The sequence below is a fragment of the Letharia lupina genome (genome assembly GCF_014066315.1).
Source record: "Letharia lupina isolate WasteWater1 chromosome Unknown contig_2, whole genome shotgun sequence".
NCBI classification, from domain to species: Eukaryota; Fungi; Ascomycota; class Lecanoromycetes; order Lecanorales; family Parmeliaceae; genus Letharia; species Letharia lupina.
Window position 1 is genome coordinate 95,825 of NW_023502971.1, and position 17,980 is coordinate 113,804.

General features: G+C 49.6%; 3 protein-coding genes across 3 annotated transcripts; 1 reads left to right on the plus strand and 2 right to left on the minus strand.

Moving 5' to 3' along the window:
* Positions 1 to 3,337: 3,337 nt before the first annotated feature.
* Positions 3,338 to 5,525, minus strand: HO133_004187 (uncharacterized protein; the record flags this gene model as incomplete). The annotated part of the gene is made up of 2 exons (XM_037295106.1): positions 3,338 to 3,958; positions 4,872 to 5,525. 2 exons carry the CDS (start codon positions 5,523 to 5,525, stop codon positions 3,338 to 3,340), a joined length of 1,275 nt encoding a protein of 424 aa, XP_037157107.1.
* Positions 5,526 to 7,983: 2,458 nt separating this feature from the next.
* On the minus strand, positions 7,984 to 9,441 carry HO133_004188 (uncharacterized protein; the record flags this gene model as incomplete). The annotated part of the gene is made up of 1 exon (XM_037295107.1): positions 7,984 to 9,441. One exon carries the CDS (start codon positions 9,439 to 9,441, stop codon positions 7,984 to 7,986), a length of 1,458 nt encoding a protein of 485 aa, XP_037157108.1.
* Positions 9,442 to 14,069: 4,628 nt separating this feature from the next.
* On the plus strand, positions 14,070 to 15,403 carry HO133_004189 (uncharacterized protein; the record flags this gene model as incomplete). Its single annotated transcript, XM_037295108.1, has 4 exons — positions 14,070 to 14,309; positions 14,388 to 15,017; positions 15,078 to 15,268; positions 15,367 to 15,403. The coding sequence occupies 4 exons, from the start codon at positions 14,070 to 14,072 to the stop codon at positions 15,401 to 15,403; spliced, it is 1,098 nt and encodes a 365-aa protein (XP_037157109.1).
* Between the last annotated feature and the right edge of the window lie 2,577 nt (positions 15,404 to 17,980).

The window sequence follows — 17,980 nt, forward strand, 5'->3', positions numbered from 1 at the left end:
ATTAAAATAATTATAATACTAAATAATAGATCTATTAATTAGAGATTTACTAAGTAAAAGATTATAATATAATTTATATATAAGATCGAATATATAATTACTTCTAATACTATTTAGAATATAATATAAATATAATATATTTTATTAGAGCTAGAATAATAGTTAAATAAATTATTTATAATATAATATAATAATAAGAGAGCTATTAATCTAATAAAGAATTCTATAAATTATAAGAGATTACGTTATATTAACGTTAGCTATTATTTTATATATAAATTAATAATTAATTAGACGCTAAGATATAAATATATATTTATAAAGAATATAAAGATTAATAATCTTATTAAAGTACTAATTATTATAAAATTTAATAACTTTATCGAGATAATAAAGTTAGTAAATAAAGATTTAAACTAATAAACTAGAATAATATATAATTTTAATCTTAAAATAGAGATATTTAAATATTATTAGATAGGAGGAGTATTAGCGTATCTAGTTCCTTCATATTCTATATATACGTTTCTTCTATATCCTTTTATATATATTTTATTATTATTCCTTTTATGTAGCTAGCCATAGATAGCAGTGCTTTGTTCTCCATCAGCTACATAATGGCTGATGGCCCCACCACTGAATCTACATGCTTTCTATCACCACTGCTGTGCTACGCTGAGACTTCGTCTCCTTCTAACAGTACGATCATTTCACCTTTCCGACACATCGATCTCCGTCGATTTCCTAAACCGACATCCGGGCTATCGCTGAGTCTTCAAAACTGCAAGTGTAACGTGATAGATCCTGCTTGACGGCCTAGATGACGGGAAGAGTTGAATCCCGGAATAGACATCAAACTTTTGAAGCCCTACAATGATCCTGCATGCACAATGATGCAGCATCCGAGGAAGTTTACGAAGCGGATTGTATTTTAGTGTATCGCAGAAAACTTCCACCTTCCTTCCCCATCAACTTCACCGCCACGGTCTGACTGCTGTTAACAAACGAGTCCTCATGTTCCAATCACTTTTCCTTTGACCAGATCCGTCTCCATAACGCCTCACTGACGGCTCCACAAACACACGGTCAAATCGTCAGAGCTGCAGCTTCTACACGCCTGGTCTCCGAGCTCAGTCGTCCAGCCATGGCAACCAAAGCCGAATCATTTCCTCGACTCTTCGATGCTGTCAAAGCCAAATTCCCCTCGTCACCGGGACCCGACAGATGGTACCTCGTCGCCGTAAACACTCTGCTCTTCCTCGCACCAGCCTCTGTTCTGCAAGCACCCTAATCAATGACTTCATCTCCAGGCATCCTCCCTCATCACTACCTCCGACCCCTCAAATCTGGCTACCTCTGGAATTATCTGACCAGCCAGCTAGACTGTCAAACATTAGAGCAGCGACGAGCTCTCAACAAGCGCCTACGCGAGTTTTTTGTGAAACAACGGGTTACAACCGGTGTGCCCAAGGCTGCTGTTGGGCTGTTCTCGTTGATCAAAAAGGGAAGCCCGGGAACGCTGATCTGGGCACACGAAACATACCTATTCAATTCCGATGCTCTGGGACTTGGCCAGCTGTCCAACACGCCTCTTTGCAGAAGCCTCTATCACAAAGTGTCTGCATCCACAGGAATCTCACACTGACGAGAACGAACACAGATCACAAGCAGCCCTCGCTCCCGCCAAACGCGCCTGCGACACCCAATTTTCGCGCCACCTCTACGCCGAGGAGCAAAAGGGAACCATGTAGAGCAGCAGGGGTGCAGACTTTGAATGGGTGACGAAGGACGTTCGTATATGGTGTTCTACGTGGACGACGCCGTTTTAGGCACCGTCGCCACGAGCTGATCACTTACATCGCAATTCTGTCATTTATGGAAGCAGTCGATACAACAAGCTAATTCCGACTAGTTTCTGAGATTCATGATTGAAAAACACAGACCAAATTCGCCTGAACTGTACCTTATAGTTAAGGACCGCTTCAGATCCTCGAATCCGCGCCGTCCTTGAGACCACTCCCAGCATTGCTATTACATTTCAATAAGATGATTTTCTCAAAACAGCTGACAGCATACTCTTCACCCCTACATACCTACAACCTGAGTACTGGACTGTACCCAACTTGCCGGGCTCAAGCATGGACTCGTGGATCGCAGCGGGTCTGAGCTCTTGCACGCCGAACGCACTGACCGTCTAGCCAAAGCGCTTGTCTGGCCAAAGCGGAGCACATAACCCGAAACTCCATGCATCATGCATACATCAAGTGATGGCCTGACGGAGGCAGTCATACCGGTGGAGTTCGCACATGCGCGGGTGACGACAAGGGTGGAGTCTACCGTAGGCAGTAGAAATCGTATACCTATTTTACGAGTATTGCCAATTTACCATAGGGTTCACTATGCATCTGCAAGTGCGCGAATGGTGCCGACAGACTGGCAGTCCTCGGGGTGCCGATTTAGGGTGATGCAGTCGATTGATCGACCTCGTGCAGGTTCCATGGGGCGTGAGATGGAAAAGTTCTGGTTTTGGGTGCATGAGAGCCGGGATGGAGCATGCGAAAGGTGCATTGATAAAGTATTCGATGAGGCGGAAAGTGAGAAGAAAACCAAGCGACCAGTACATGGCGAGGTTCAGTAGCTTTGATCCTTCACCCTTTGTACTCGTAGCCAGGCCGATTATCTAAAGGGCCTCGCAACAGAGTCTGGGACCAAGGCAGAAAAGTAATCTGCAACAGTACGTACTAACTTCTAAGGTAAGCCATGGAGGACCGGGACCAACCAACGAGCTTCCTTGCAGAATAGGAATGGTTATGTACGATCTTATCGGCAGAACAGGACATGACCATCAGTGACAGTTGATGTCTGCAGAAGGCAACAGCCAGTCCGGAGCTCGAAGCAGGCCCAAGGCTAGTAATTCGATCTGTTGATAGAAGGATCCCCAGCATCCTCCCGGCCAGCTGTCGAATCAACCACTTGTTCAGTGGGGTATCAGAGATGGCCCAGGAGAGTCCTGAGATCGAACAGTTCATGCAAAGTACTGAATTCTGACAGATCGGACGGTGAGTGTTAATTGCTTTGAGCAAAGCTACCCTCTATTTGTAAGCGGGCTAGGGGGAAGACACCTTGCATACTTGCGAGGATGTATGTAGCGTGCTTGCAAAATGCGCGAAATCCGCCTGTTTCGCCATTGCCCCCAGCAGTCCCAATGCTGCGGTACATCCGTACGCGTTGTGTCGCTATAGACCCCATAGCCCGCACGTACCAACATTTTCCCCATGACATCGTTAAACATGTACACATGTACATCAGAAGCGTGGCCAGTAGCCCCTTCACATTTTCACCTCAGCCTCCTCACGACCTCCCCCGTCGTCAGCACCTCTCCGAACGCGAACCCGAAGCCCCTCAGCCCCGCCTCATGCTGCGTCTCATTCGCGCTCCCACACGCATCCTTGACGAGCCAAGTCTCAAAGCCCCTGTCGAACGCGCTCCTCGCCGACGTATCGACGCAGCAATCCGTCATGACGCCACACAACACCAACCTCTCGACCCCACCCCGTTCCAACCTCGCGCCGAGATCCGTGCCGACGAACGCATCGTAGGTGTCCTTGGCCACGACATCGTGATCCTTTGCTACGTGCTCGATCTCCGGCAGCAGCCGCCAGTCCTTGCTGCCCGTGGCGATTGAGCCGTTGGGACCCCATCTGCGGACGAGTTGGTTCTTGTAGGGCGGGGTGAGCTGTTGCTTTGAGTGGCCGTGCTGGGTGAAGAGGAGGGGGAGGTGGGAGGATTGGAAGTGGGCGCAGAGGGTGAGGATGTTGGGGAGGGCGGTGGTGGTCATGTCGAGGAAGAAGTGTTGCATGTCGATGACGAGGAGGGCTGTGGCCATGATGTCTGGGAGTGGCTTGGTAGGTGGATTGGCAAGCTCGAGAACAGGGAGGGAGGAGAACGAGGCGGAGGTCTAACAGTTTGGAGCACAAGAATGAATGCCGAGAGAACTGCCGCCTAGGCGCTCTCGACTTAAAGTACCTACTGATACAGCGTATGGACAAATTGAAATGCCATCCCACTTCTCGATAAACAACATCACGATTGCAGTTCAATCCCTAACTAATAAAACTTCCTCCTCCTATTTCCGCCGTCCCCCCATCCGCCCCACTCGCGGACCCGTCGGCAGCGTCGCACAAATTGCTATACATAGCCCCCAAACCAATATGCAGATGCCGTTCTTGCATGTAGGTATGTCACTCTCCAATCCTGACCATCGGGTTCGGAACATCTATTCTACGCATTACGTGCCTACTTCATGCGACGAGCGTACGCACGGTCAGCGCTCAGTGCTATCCCATCACTCCGAGTCTCCGGCAAGAAGGTCTTGGCAGCCGCACCTCTCTTCCGAACTAATCAATTCTATTGACAGGACCACGGGAACGGGGAGGTGCTAATAATGCACGAAGTAGAAGCCTAGTTTATTTTACGTTTTTGAAGCGGTAAAGGGCAGGAGATAGATTTGGCGGCGGTGGGGGGGGGGCGCGAAAGGAGTGGAGAGGGATGCTTACGATATTAGCGTATTCAAAACCTATCGGACTTGGAAGATGGTTTGGAATGACAGAAATAGGCTTACGCCTGTGAAAGAAGCTTGACGAAGAATTTCAGCCGGCGGGGTTGAAGTGGTTTAAGGGACTGATCGCCGCACTCAGTAGAGTGGAGTAGAGTAGAGTAATGGCATGAACAATCACAGCTCCCCGAAAGAACGCACCCTTCAAGCGCACATCTCTGATGACAAGCAAGAACCCATCTTCGCAGCATGGCAACACAGTCTCAACAGAGAAGCCGCCACCCATTCACCATCATCTTCAACATCAACATCAGACGTGGACATGCGAGGACCCAAACCCGGCGCCCGGCATGCCAAACCCTCGCATAGCCCGGCTCATCTCTCGCTGGGAAAAGACCTTGTCCTTATCATTCGTCTTATAGAACTGCACGGCCTTGACCAACTCCATCTTTTCGAACTCCTCCGCGTACTCAGACCCCACAGGACCCGACCTAACTATGCCAATGTCCCCGTAGACCTTTTTCTGGTGGCATATCAGTCCGGCGGCTTCGTTGGCCGGCAAGCCCGAGTTATTGTTGAAAGCGCGTGCATCGCCGTAGACGTAGTAATACCACTTATCGGAGCCCGTATGGTCATAGAACTTGCCAGCTTCGATAGAGCGTTTCCAGCCGAGATGTCGTTCGAGCTGGCGCTTTTCTGCGACCTCGTTGCCAAGATTGGAAAGGTTGAAGGGCTCGATCTGGTTGGCGATGTTGTCGAGGACGGGCGCGTCTGGATTTTGAGGTGTGGCGCGGAGGATATAGCAATTGGCTTTTGGGGCGTTGGATTGGCTGTTTGCTTTACAGGCCCCTTTGTGGGCGCCCCAGTGGATCTTTTGACAGTCCTGGCTGCAATAGTTGGCGCTCTTGCATCGGCCACATTTGCGAGAGCCTGGTTCCGAACAGGAGGGGTTGGAGCAGATCTCGGCCATGATGGGAATTGAGAGGTATTGGACTGAAGTTATGATGATGGCACCTTGAGTTGAAGATTTGGTAAATGTGTGTCTTGTTGGTTTGTTGTGACGCGCTTGATAAGAGAGTGGCAGATGGTGACAATGTGTTGAAGGAAACTGGAAAGTGAAGGGATTCTAGTCTTTGGAACAAATGCCTCACCAAAGCAGTGTCAACAACGACATCGACATCTGAATACAATAATCGGAATTTTCAGACAAATCTGTCCTGAGCTAGGACGGGATATTTCTATCTTTCAATCTGGTATTATGGTGGTGGTGCGAAAATACGCCCAAATATGCTGTAGGATCATCCGTGGGAAGTTAGCGAAGGCCACGCTAAATATGCAGGAAACTCAGTCTCGCTCGCCGTAATTCTATGAAGTCAAGCTTTCATGAAAAAATATAAAAATCGGGGTCTGCGAGATCCAACCCTGCAACATACAACAGCAGTGCTTGTCTTCTTTCACAGTAGAAGTGATGTAGGTCTTTCATGTGCCGTGGAATCGCAGAAGGAGGAATGGCATATTGGCAGGGTATACACCTGACCACTCTGTGCCGTGGCAGGTGGTCGAGCATCTGGTCGGGCAGCGATATAGCATCCATTGGTAACTTGAGGGTCGTTCAAGAGGCTTTTCAGGATTTGTTCTTGGTTCCGGACGATGAGGCTTGGAAGTGACATGGGAGGGGGAGAAGGACATTGTCGTCACTGCTTTCGCTGAACATGGAGACCTATGGCAATGAATGACTGGCGGAGCATTAATGAGCCTTTGGTACGCCATGACGGTTCGCACCATACTGCAGGTAATCGCTCTATTGCAGCGGTGGGCAGACTACAGGCGAAGGCTGAGGCATGAGTCCTTGATGGCCGCGGTTGAGAGGTCGATCAGCGAGGCTGATGCCGTCTTCTGTCATTCCCGCAGCGCCAGTGGCACAGAAATATACTGACGGATGGTTGAGTATGCTTCTACGGGAGATGGGATAGGATGCGTTATTCCTTGATTGTACAGATTGATGAATATGGGTTGGATGGATCAGATTCCATTGAAAGCGGTAGGTATCCGAAGTTTCCGAAGTTTCCGAGCGGTCTTAGCAACATACTCGTATCTCCGGCTCAGGAAATGTAAAAAGTCCAAGCAAAGACTCAAAACCGCACAACTTATTACTACCTTGAACCACCTTGTTAGATCATGGTGTCCGGTATTATGGTTCGTGTTAATGGCCATCTCAAGCATGTGACGGAGGCAATTCGTTTCGCATTTCTTATACATCTCTTATACATCTCTTATACATCATTCATGTGCATGTTTACGTGTTTAAGTGTTCACTGTAACTAAGTGACATTCATGGGGGCATGGGCTCTCTACCGCCCTGGCATCATGGCCACACTCGAGCCCCTGGGTAGGTACCCTTCGGACTAAGTAAGCGGGCGGGCAAACCCCCGAGTCTTCGTCCTTTGCGCCCCCTTCGTCTCCGGCTTAAGGTGGACTCATCCTAACGCGCCCATCGACGGCCCCAAAAACCCTCCACGACAGATTTAGCATAGCATCCTCAGAAAGCTCTACCGCAAGCCCTTAACATCCCACTCATTCGCACCCTCAAAGCCAGCCTATTCCGGCTCCCTTCCTCGGCCAAACCTTGTCTCTTTTTCCTTGATCGGAACACCCTGCCCAAACACACTCTCCCACTGCCTCCCTTCTCATCTCATCCTCCATCCTCAATCCGCTCACCCCTCGCCTACTCAAAGCCGACTCCGGATTCCGATCGTTTCGCCCTCTCCTATGCCATACTGCTGCGCTGCATCTACATAACCCTGGATCATACACACACACACACAAACAAACCCCCAGCCGGTCACCTATCCACCTATCCGCATAACCCTTCATTCATCTCGCTCTCCTTGCCCCCTACGCGGCGCCGCCGGATGAGGCTAGGTACGCTGTTCCCTCACATGACGAGCGTTGATGGTGATTGGTGGGCAAATTGGCGTAGGAGGCAAGAGGCAAGCAAGGTGAAAAGATCTAAGCGGATGAAGAAGCCACTGAGATTGATGGATCTGTAGAAAGGGAGAAAGGCCATGCTGGAGTTTGCGGGAACTAGTTCGCTGTCGTGACCCTGCTACAAGGTGTTATTCCTCTATCATGCTATCGTTGCCTACATATACATTATCGTCATTCTTCACAGTTCATCTTCCTATGTTGCCCAATTTTCGCGGGCTTCTTGTGACCTCTACAACCACTGCTTGCCTCTTCTGTGCCGTTTACATCCCCCCCAGCCCGTGCCATCAAACCCTATCATCCTGGATCTTCCTCATTCAGAATTTCCTGGAAAGGTTACTTGAATATCCTGCAGATTTAAGTGTGCAGCCGCTCGTTCGGTTGACTTTTCTATGTCTGCTGCTGCCAGAAGTTTTAGACCGTGTCAATTTTCATTGAGCCACTCAGGTGGGAAGCGCCGTGGCATGTGGCTGGAAAGTTTTTCTATAATGTCGTTGCGCTCTCTCGCAAATCTGCCACGCCCCGCGAAAATCCTTCAAGGTATTGTCGAGCTGGCAGGCCATGTCCACGATCTCTCCCCAGACTATTTCTTCGATGTCATATCCAACCATCCTGCTCATAGACTCCTTGGGACCCCATAGCCGTAATCTGTCCTCAGTACCTTGGTAGAACACCCTATCGTCAGCGAGCAGATGCGCAATGTTCATTTTTGGCGAATGAGCATGCAAAAAGAGTGGGCGCGTCTGCTTCAGGGATGTGGGGTCTCGAGGAGCATAATCATCTCCTGGATGGTACTGCATCATAGCAGTGCCATGGAACTTCCGGTCCGCTTCATGATAACCTACGGTGCCTAAACGATGGCGAACTCTATAATCGGGGTTTTCCAGGACGACCGCAGCCGCAAGGAACGTCTCTTTATCACCTTCTCCTGCAGCACCTTGACTGAGGATCGGGTAATATACACCCGGACCGTAGATGTTGTAGTAAGCTGCTAGTAGAAGGGTAGTGAGATGCGTCTGCTTAGATATCAGGAGCTGGCCTGCTTCGCTAGACCTCGCTGGCAACCCCTTTGGGAAGGATGGCAGGCCTGCAATTTTGTAAAATACGGGATCTTCGGTCGCGATCCAATAGTCCGGCCATGACACGAGCCCCGTCGAAAGGAAGGGCTCGGAAAGGAATAGCTCGGCTGGGTCAAGCAGGGCCATGCAGTCGCTGTCAAGGTACAGAACTGATTCGAAGGATGAAAAGAGGATGGCGAGGACTTTCAGCTGGTAGTGCTCCACTTGAACAGGGTTGTCTTTTCGTAGGTGGTCTTGAATGACGAAGCATTCAGCATTAAGCGCAGGCAGCACTTCTTGACATATCTTCTTCTCGTACTCTGACTTGTCCCGTAGAAATACTTGCACCGGTAAAGTGGAGTTGGTCTTGCGAAGCATGCGTATGCTGAGGATGGCGGGGGCAAAATAGAAGCCTCCTGCTACTGTCACTATTCCTGTGCCTGAGAACAGGCGGGTGGCTTGGTCGTTGATCCTTGAGAAGTTTGCGTGCCCGACTAACTTCTCGTGCGATTGGCGTAGCGACTCGATGTCCTTGTCCGATATACCAATGGTGAAGTTGAAAGGCTTCCTTTCTCTTTCATTCTCTGGCTCTATGCCCGCTGGCTGCGCTACCTCTTTCAACTCTATAGCTGGAATATTTGGCCTTGCAGTATCAATGACCTTAGCCCATGTTTCCCAAAATGCGAGTATTTGAGGTGTGGGTGGGTTGGCTTCAGATGGAGAGATGGTGAAGACGGAGAGTCGATGGCTGCCATTGAGGAGGCGGTGGAGGAAGGTGATGGTGATGAAGAGGCCGGATGCTGCTAGTATGATGGTGAGGATGCGAGTAGGACGGGCGAACATGGTAGCATGTCTCAAGGAGTGATGCCATGGTGGAAAGGTTGAAGAAGTGAATGATTCTGCTTGCCTGGCTCCTGGAGCTCGGCCGAGTCGGTCTTTAGCTGGGCTAATTACCAATAACCAAAAAAAAATATAAGAGGAAACCAAAAAAAAAAAAAAAAGTTGGGGGGCAGAATAAAATGGTCTTTAGCTGTCTTGGCAACTGTGTTTAGTCAGCAATAAACTGTTTACCAATCACCAATGCTGACCAGACCTTACCTTAGATTGATTCACCTCCAGCATTGCAACATCAGCGTCAGTCTCGAGAGGATTTCTTGAGTCTGCGAGCTTTTTTTCAGTAGTGAAACGGGTTTGCAGCAATCCGTCAAGATTGGAAATTGCAAAATCTCTACCTAGTGTACTGCGTTTGAGGCACAAACACAGAGCGTCACATCAGTCCTTCACGGACGTAATGAAAAGTGGGCGATGGGCTTCAGATTAATACTGTGTTAGTGGCCTACGAACCATAAGTGAAGTCGAACATCCATCTCGACCTTCGTCACCTCACAACAACAAAGATACATCGTCCCGAGAATGCAACAAAAACCCATCTCCATACTTGGAGAAGGATCTTGGTGGGATTGCAACAAATCAAAAGACACAGAACCGCCGAGATGGGTTTTAGAAAGTCACAGAAGTACTCGGATTCAGAACCTAGGGAAATGTGGTCTATGAGGCATTTGCACCCTGGATGTAATATATGGAGGGTAATCTACCTTGATACACCACAGAAAAGTATTCACATTGCTTCGGACCCCTGTGTCCCCAAAATTTGCCGCTCTGCGTCTTACAGAGGTTATCAACTTCGAGGCATGATGGTAATGTTTATGGGCTGAACGAAAGCAAATATGGAAGTTGAAGGATGCTCCACTGGGCCGACTGAAAGACCCGATCTCCGAGATATTATCTCATCATAGCTACATCAACGGTAATCATGGGGTTTTCATGGCATAGGACTATCGTACAAGTGCCTAATTATGGGATAGGGACGAAGATACGAGTACCTTTTCCATTCTTCTTCCCGCTTTCATGAATAAAGGAAGTCCCCTGATGTGCTTCCTATAGCCCAAGTACACCGTTTAGTTCACATCAAAATTGCTAGTGGCAGCTTCACTGCTGCCATGGTTTTCCGCAAGTGGCTTTCAAAATTTTGACAATTATTGGCGGTAGCAAACCAACACTAAGCAGCAAACAACGCAAGAAACGCTTTGACTTCGACTGGCGAACCCACAGAAACTCCAACACCTTGGTTCTCTGCCGATGGCCTCCAAAGTCTGAGCTTAACTCGCGTCGGCAGTAACATATCAAATCTTAGCGACAAGAGCAGCTTTCAGTCCTTGCGACTCCATTTCACGATCTCCATATCTGCCTTCCACAGTAACACACTATTTCATCTGTACGAAACACAATGCCTTTCACTCGCCGGCTCGGAATCTTCTTCTGGTTGCCTGCTGCTTCAGCACTGATCTTGAGTGCTCCCCAAGATCTAACAATGGCAACGGCCAACTCATCCCTAAATTCACTATTCAGTGCGTCAGGTCTGAACCTCACCGCAATCGCGAATCAGTCTGAACAAAACGCGCTTCCATCCACTGTGAAACAGGCGCCTGGCATCAATACGAAAGTCCAGAGCTCATGAGCTGTGCTGGTGCATTGGAAAACAGACCTAAAAGTACAAGTCTTCAGACCTTCGGCAATAGGGGCACAGCAATACAAGGGGCCCATGGGCTTCCTTATAGGTATATAAGCTGTAAGCCACAGCTCTGTGCTGCTGTTTTCTATGAGGTCTTTTCATGTACAAGACACACTAATGCGACCATAGCTGACGGAGATTGTATCATTGATATCGACTACGTCGGAGGCGTGGAAAACCCGACCTCGAGACGTACAAAGAAATAGGGAGGATGGCAGAGCTGATTATCTTCGATTGTGTATTTGAGCCAGAGGGTGTACACCACGGAGGAATTGCAGCTGGTTTAGGTAAGTCGAAAGGGGGGATTTTCATCCTGAGCAGCAGCTGATCACGTCTAGGTGCACAAGGCAGACTCACAGTAACAATGCAGCACTATTAACCCACAGTAGAGTGCTGGCTTCCCTCGAGGCGAAGTAGAGCCTTGAATGCTAAAGCTTGTCAGATCCTACTGGATGAAATGCTCACGACGACATCATCTCAGATCTTCGGAGAGCGCGGAGCTCCTGGCGTTGAAGTACCCCTTACACAGCGCCCCTCGTCCGGTAAGCTGCCCCTTCAAACCAACTCCAAAGCTGCCGACATACTGACGAGACTGCCTGTACCCACAGCTAGTGGAGACTGTTCCATTGCACTGCTAATAGACGGACCGCCCGCTCCATTTACAAGGTATAAAGTTTGGGGTGCTGCGGTAGCAGTAGCTGGGATGTGTGTCCCATCTAGAAAATTGGGAACTGCAACCGTCCAATGTATGTTGCAGAAACTACCTGCGAGTGTTGGCAGCCACGTTAATACCCTCAACAGCCGGGAGTTCCATAGTCAACGCGGCCTTTGGAAGAGGGTTCGTGTGAATGCTTGTATCGCTGATGAAAAGACTATGAAACCAAATTACAAACACTTAGGGGCTGCGGGAACGTTCTTAAGCTCAAAGCCTTCAGCCAATACAATCTGGAGGGATCTTTGGACGGTTCGGATGAATAGGTCGGATGACCGCGCCATCGTGATCTTCGTTAACTTCCCCCACACTCATCCACTGCATCTTTTCACATACTTCTTGGTCACCGCACAGATGCCGTAATAGCCTGCGTTCTCGGGGAAGGACATCCACTCATACCTCCATATCAATAGCGCAAAACCCAATGCCGGCTCCTCTGGCTGGGGCTTGTCCCTTTGATTCTTTTGTATCATCTCAAATGCTGGTCACATCGACATGCCCTATTTATGAACAATCACTGCCTTTTCAGTCCGCACTTGAATGCGGAAGGCGCTGAAGGAGCATCTCACATGTCCCCCCTCTTGCGAGACGTGACGTGGACGGAGACGCAGTAGCTATCATGTCCAGGATAAGCGCCCCCTTCATCACCGAAAGCGTTTGCAGATACCAGAGATAAAGAAGGAAAACATCAAAGGGTAATCAGCCATAGTATGCTGACACGATGTTGATGTTGTAGAGCTGTATGAAGGTAACGACTCAAGAGAGTAGCGTCAGAAGCCTTGATTAGGGTAAAGCAAAACCAAGCTTTTGATACAGTTTGGCGTGGTCTTCCGCTTCCGCTTCCAATTATCTCTTTGATTTGTCCTCGTGACGCATTTGCTGTTGTTAACAAAGATCGAATATGCAAGCCTGCATAATGAATCGTGACCTCAGGGGTTCCTAACAATGGCAAGGGGCGCCAATGAGCTCTTGGCTAGCTGTGAAATTACAGGCTGAGTGACACTTGCTAAGCTGGGAACATCAGGCTCCTACTAACGGTACATGAGCTCTTCTTTGGGGGTTCAAGAAGTTGGGTGTCTCTGATTTGCCCTTGTCATAGGTCGTTCGCCCAGACAAGTTGACGAGGGTCTTATCATGCAAACGAGATTCATTCGCCGAAACGCTTATACACCTTAACAGAAGCACTGCTTGGGGGTTCTCGAGCTCCCAGACCAAGCTGGATTTGGGGACTTCGGCAAGGATCTTGGTTGGTTCTTGCAGGTCGTACTCTGGATTCGTTCGCCACTCATTCTGCAAGGCTGCATAATCCACAACAACATTTGAGTATACTCACAAACACTGTAAAACAGCAAAACCAGAAAGTGGATCCACCATGTACCAGAATCAAGTCCCCCAATCTTCTTCGCATTGTTCATTTTCGGCGTCACGAGGCTTGCGTTACTGTACAACATAGAGATATAAGAGAGAATAGTACCCGCTCTTCACACTCTACACAATCGATTCTGCGAACTAACGATGCAGCCAAAGTTTGAAGCGAAACCGAAATCCGTTATCGGTATCTCAATTGCAGCTTACATCGTCGAGCAGAATAAGCGGCACTAAGACACAAAGTCGCGCATTCGATCCTGCACACACTTCTACCTACATTATCTCATTGACCAACAGAGACGATTACAGGATTTTAGGACCGCCGTGCGTCGAACAGACTTATTCAGCTCACGAGCCAACAACCTTCGACACCACCAGCACCAGGTGTCAACGAGTGACGAGTCACACCAGAAAGGGCCACGTTCAGGATTCAATTGTAACCACTTTAACGTAAGGACATTTGGTGAATTCTTAAGAGGTTGCTTGGGAAGTTCAAAGGTATCTTCTCTCTGCGCCATTTCACCTTGAGCACCCACACTGAGCCACTGAACAGCTTATCTCCGACGATCAGTCATCGAAGCCGAGACTGATTGGTTTCCAGATTTTTCTACCTGCACACTGCCCCTCACTTATGCACGAATTGCATTGCACCGTGATTGGCTGAGTGAAAATGAAAGAGGAAGGGATGATCCCTGGGGGTCCCTTGCTCATCGCCACATACCTCAATGATTGGCGGAAACTGAAAGCAATTGAAGTGACCACATCTTCTACAACATCTCAGCAACACTCGCAGCTCTTGAATCTAAGTTTTTACAAATCATGGCGACAATCACGATCCAACCTGAAGACTTGGCTGACCCCAAAGATCTGCCCTTTTCGTCATCAGGCTCTGAACCCCGATCCTCGTTTGAAACAGCTGCAAATGAGAAACCCGGCGACGAAGAAGCTTTACTCCCACCGAGCCCGCCGAGTCAACAAGAAGATCAGCATCCACCCAGCGCTAGCCGGGCCAAATTGCTTTTATGGATGCTGGCAAACGCCCTCGCTACCATTGGTATTGTATGTACAGCAGGGGAACCGTATTGTTCCCACACCGCAATCGATCGCAGAGCAATTCATTTCTAATCGGGATCCCAGGTCTTCACCAACAAATCCCTCTTCACGTCAACCCTCTTCAAACACGCCCAACTAACCTTCGCATCCTACCACTTCTTCATGACCGCCACGCTCCTCTACCTCCTCTCCCGCCCCCGCTTCGGCTTCTTCGAGCCCAAACGGGCCAAGATCCTCGAAATGCTTCCCCTGGCCGCCGCCATGTGCCTGAACGTGATACTGCAAAACTTCTCCCTCGCCTACTCCTCCATCCCCTTCTACCAAATCTGCCGCGTCCTCCTCACGCCCACCGTCGCCGCGCTCAACTTCTTCTTGTACCAGAAGACGCTGCCCCGGACCGCCGTCCTCGCGCTCCTGCCCATCTGCGCCGGCGTGGGCATGGCGACGTACTTCAACGCGAGGGCCCGCGAGGGCGACGACGGCCAAACGACGTCGTTGCCCGGGGTGGTGTTCGCCTTCGGCGGCGTCCTGAGCAGCGCCGTCTACACGGTCTGGGTGGGCGTGTACCATGCCAAGTTCGGCATGAACAGCATGCAGCTGCTGTCGAACCAGGCGCCGATCGGATCGGCGCTGCTGCTGTACATCATCCCTTGGACCGACAGCTTTCCCGTCTTCCAGGAAGTGCCGCTGAATGGGTGGATGTTGGTGCTTCTGGTGAGCTTTGCTTGCAAATGCGGAATTTCTGGCGATGAGGAGGGCTGATGGCGGAAATAGAGCGGACTCTGTGCGTGCGTGATCAACATATCGCAGTTCTACATCATCAACGAGGCTGGCGCTGTGAGCAGTACAGTGGTCGGGCACGTCAAGACTGTCTCCATTGTTACGCTTGGTTGGGTTATTGGTGGTAATACGGCGGCTGATGGGAGCGTTGTTGGGTTTCTGCTTGCTATTGTTGGAATAATCACGTAAGTGCATTTGCTAGTTCTTCGTTTCGACGATCTAGTGTGCTTCGTCTACCACTGGCACGGCAATCGGATATTCCATGCTAACACTCGAGACACAGATATACGACGATAATGCTGAAGCATAAGCCAGTGTAGGCCAAAGAGAAGAAAAAGTCGCTAGTGACGCGGAGAGCTATAGAAATAGACATCGCCGCTCTGAAATGAATGAAACGAAGTCCGTCTTTTTCGCAGTTCAGATCCTTCCGAAAAAGGATCAACGTTCTATACCTGATTAAACGTCTGCTACGACTCCACCGTGCATCTCTTTACTAGATCGAGCCCATACGCCAACAGTCTGTCGCCTCTCTCAATGCTAACCTGCGGATAGAGTATCTTCTAAAGGCCACCGGGTGACGCTCGTCACATACAGTAAAAGCGGCCTCGAAACCAAATTCAGTGACACGGAACCATCCACAGCACTCTCCAAGCTTACTTCGTAGCAAGACTGAAAGTGAGCCCAGCCAAGAACTCACCTCCGAGGGTCCCTATCCACAGCCACCACCAGAAGAGCCCCCTCTTCCAGCCCTAGAGCCCTCTCCTCCGCCCCCAGAACTCCCTCCACCACCACCACCACCACCACCACCAGCATCTCCTCCACCCTCACCGGCCCTCCCTCTTGCGAAATCCACCCTCCATCCCCCACCCTCACCTTTCAGCCCAGCACGACCCGCACCAGACGCCTCCCCCGCCTCCCCCATCACCGCCTCCGCCCGCGCCATCTTCCCACCACGCGCACCGTCCGCGGTCCCGTCGTCTTCAGCCGTCGTCGCAGGACAAGATCGAGTTCGTCTGTACAGGGGTCGAGATTTGAAGCCCAGGCCGTCGGGACCCGTCGAAGACTGCGACTGTGGTATGGGATTCGGAGGCGGGCTTTTGAGCTCCTGCAGTCTATGGACGGCCGCTTGGGGTTTAGGGAGGTTTGTGTGGTTGGTGAAGGAAGTTCTTTTGGTACTGGTGGGCTGGGGGGTGGCTGTGGCGCGCTTTTTATTGTTGTTGTTATTGTTGTTGTCACTGTTTTTCTTCTGAGTCTTGGTGGTGAGCCAGCGCCATGGGGTTTTGATCTGTGTGGTGGGGTGAGAGGGTGACATTGGTTAAGAAGGTGGAGGATTTTCCATTTCATCTGGGAACTTTTTCGGATTTAATGAATCAAGGGGCCACAGCGTGTCCTGATTAGAAGATGTCCCTTGCATGGCACCTAATATGCCAGGAAAGCGGGCTGAACCCTGTCGATTTTTGAGGTCTGAATACTACTTGTTCCTAACTCTCGGACGTTCGTGACTACATACCACCTCGCGAGAGACACTAAGTATGATAATGCCGGCTAAACGTGAACTCTACCTTCGCACCGGAGTTGTATTCAAGGTTGATCGATCGATAAAGGGTATTTCGAACGTAACGTTTGGTGTTCCCATCAATCAATGCGTCAACACTGATGTTCGGGTACGATTTGGAGCGGTGTTTGAAGTCGGGCAACGCCCAACTTGAGATACAGACCATAATGCGGAACTGCTTGTCCTCGAAGGAAATCGCTACTCCTTTGAAAGAGATGATAACGGTATCGTATCCTCCGCAATCTGCACATTCATCGAGAGCGTCAATAAATTGATAAACACGGGCCTTTACCTTTGTTTGTTGAACGAGAGTCCGTGACAGCTGAGTACCGTGGTACGATCTGTGTAACGAGACACTAAAAAGATGACGAGGACCTGTAGTTCATGCACATCTTCACTCGATTTTGGATGCTAAGTTCCTCATTGACTGCAACTTAGGATGCATATCAAGCAGATCTGTACTGAGTATAAATGGCGAGCCTTGACGAAGAACATTGACTACTTACCCCGCCGGATGGGGGAAGCCAATCTGCATCCTCGTAGAAGCAGACAATGCGGAATTCATTGCTAATGTTGGAGAACAATATTTGCTGGTGCTCAAGTACGTCGGACTCTTGGTTAAGAGTTCGAAATAGCTTTACGTTCGGCTCCTCCACATCCAACCGGCGATTTTGACAGCGAAATCCGTGATGTTGCTCTTTTCGCTCCCTCCGTGTGGCGTACCTATGAAGATTATGCCTTTGGTTCACGCAAATACCCGTGCTGCTTCAGGATGGTGTCCATAATTGTCATACACAACAGCTCTGGTCGATGCCTTGGGAGAGATCACTTTCGTTAGTTAGCTCTCTAGATGTGGTTGCCGGATGATTGATCGGAGCACTGCATACCTTGTTGACCACAATGCCGCCCAAGCTATGTGCGGCAAAGGTGATTGGCCGAGACTTACCGTCCTCACTCATTCCATAGCGGTCCAAGTCTAGCAGGAGACTTTCTGCATGACCGAAGATGCCGTTTTGACTCGTCAAGACGGTAACATTAACGATGCAGGCGGGATAACCCCATGTCATGATTCTCGCATCTGAAATGTCATCTGGGAGAAGATCTCGGGGCCACGAACCCCTTTCTTACTCCGTGTTTTCACCCTATCGCCATGAAGCGCATAGACAAACATTTTTTCTCTTTCGTATGTCCCATCTGTATTTGTGCTGAAGACTTCCAGTCCAATTTCAGACATTATGATGCAAGAGAGATGGTGGTAGATGACGACTGCCGTGAAAAGTGCTAGTTTTCCTGTTCGGAGGGTGGAAGCACCTAATTTCCAAGAGATCCGGCGATGATTATG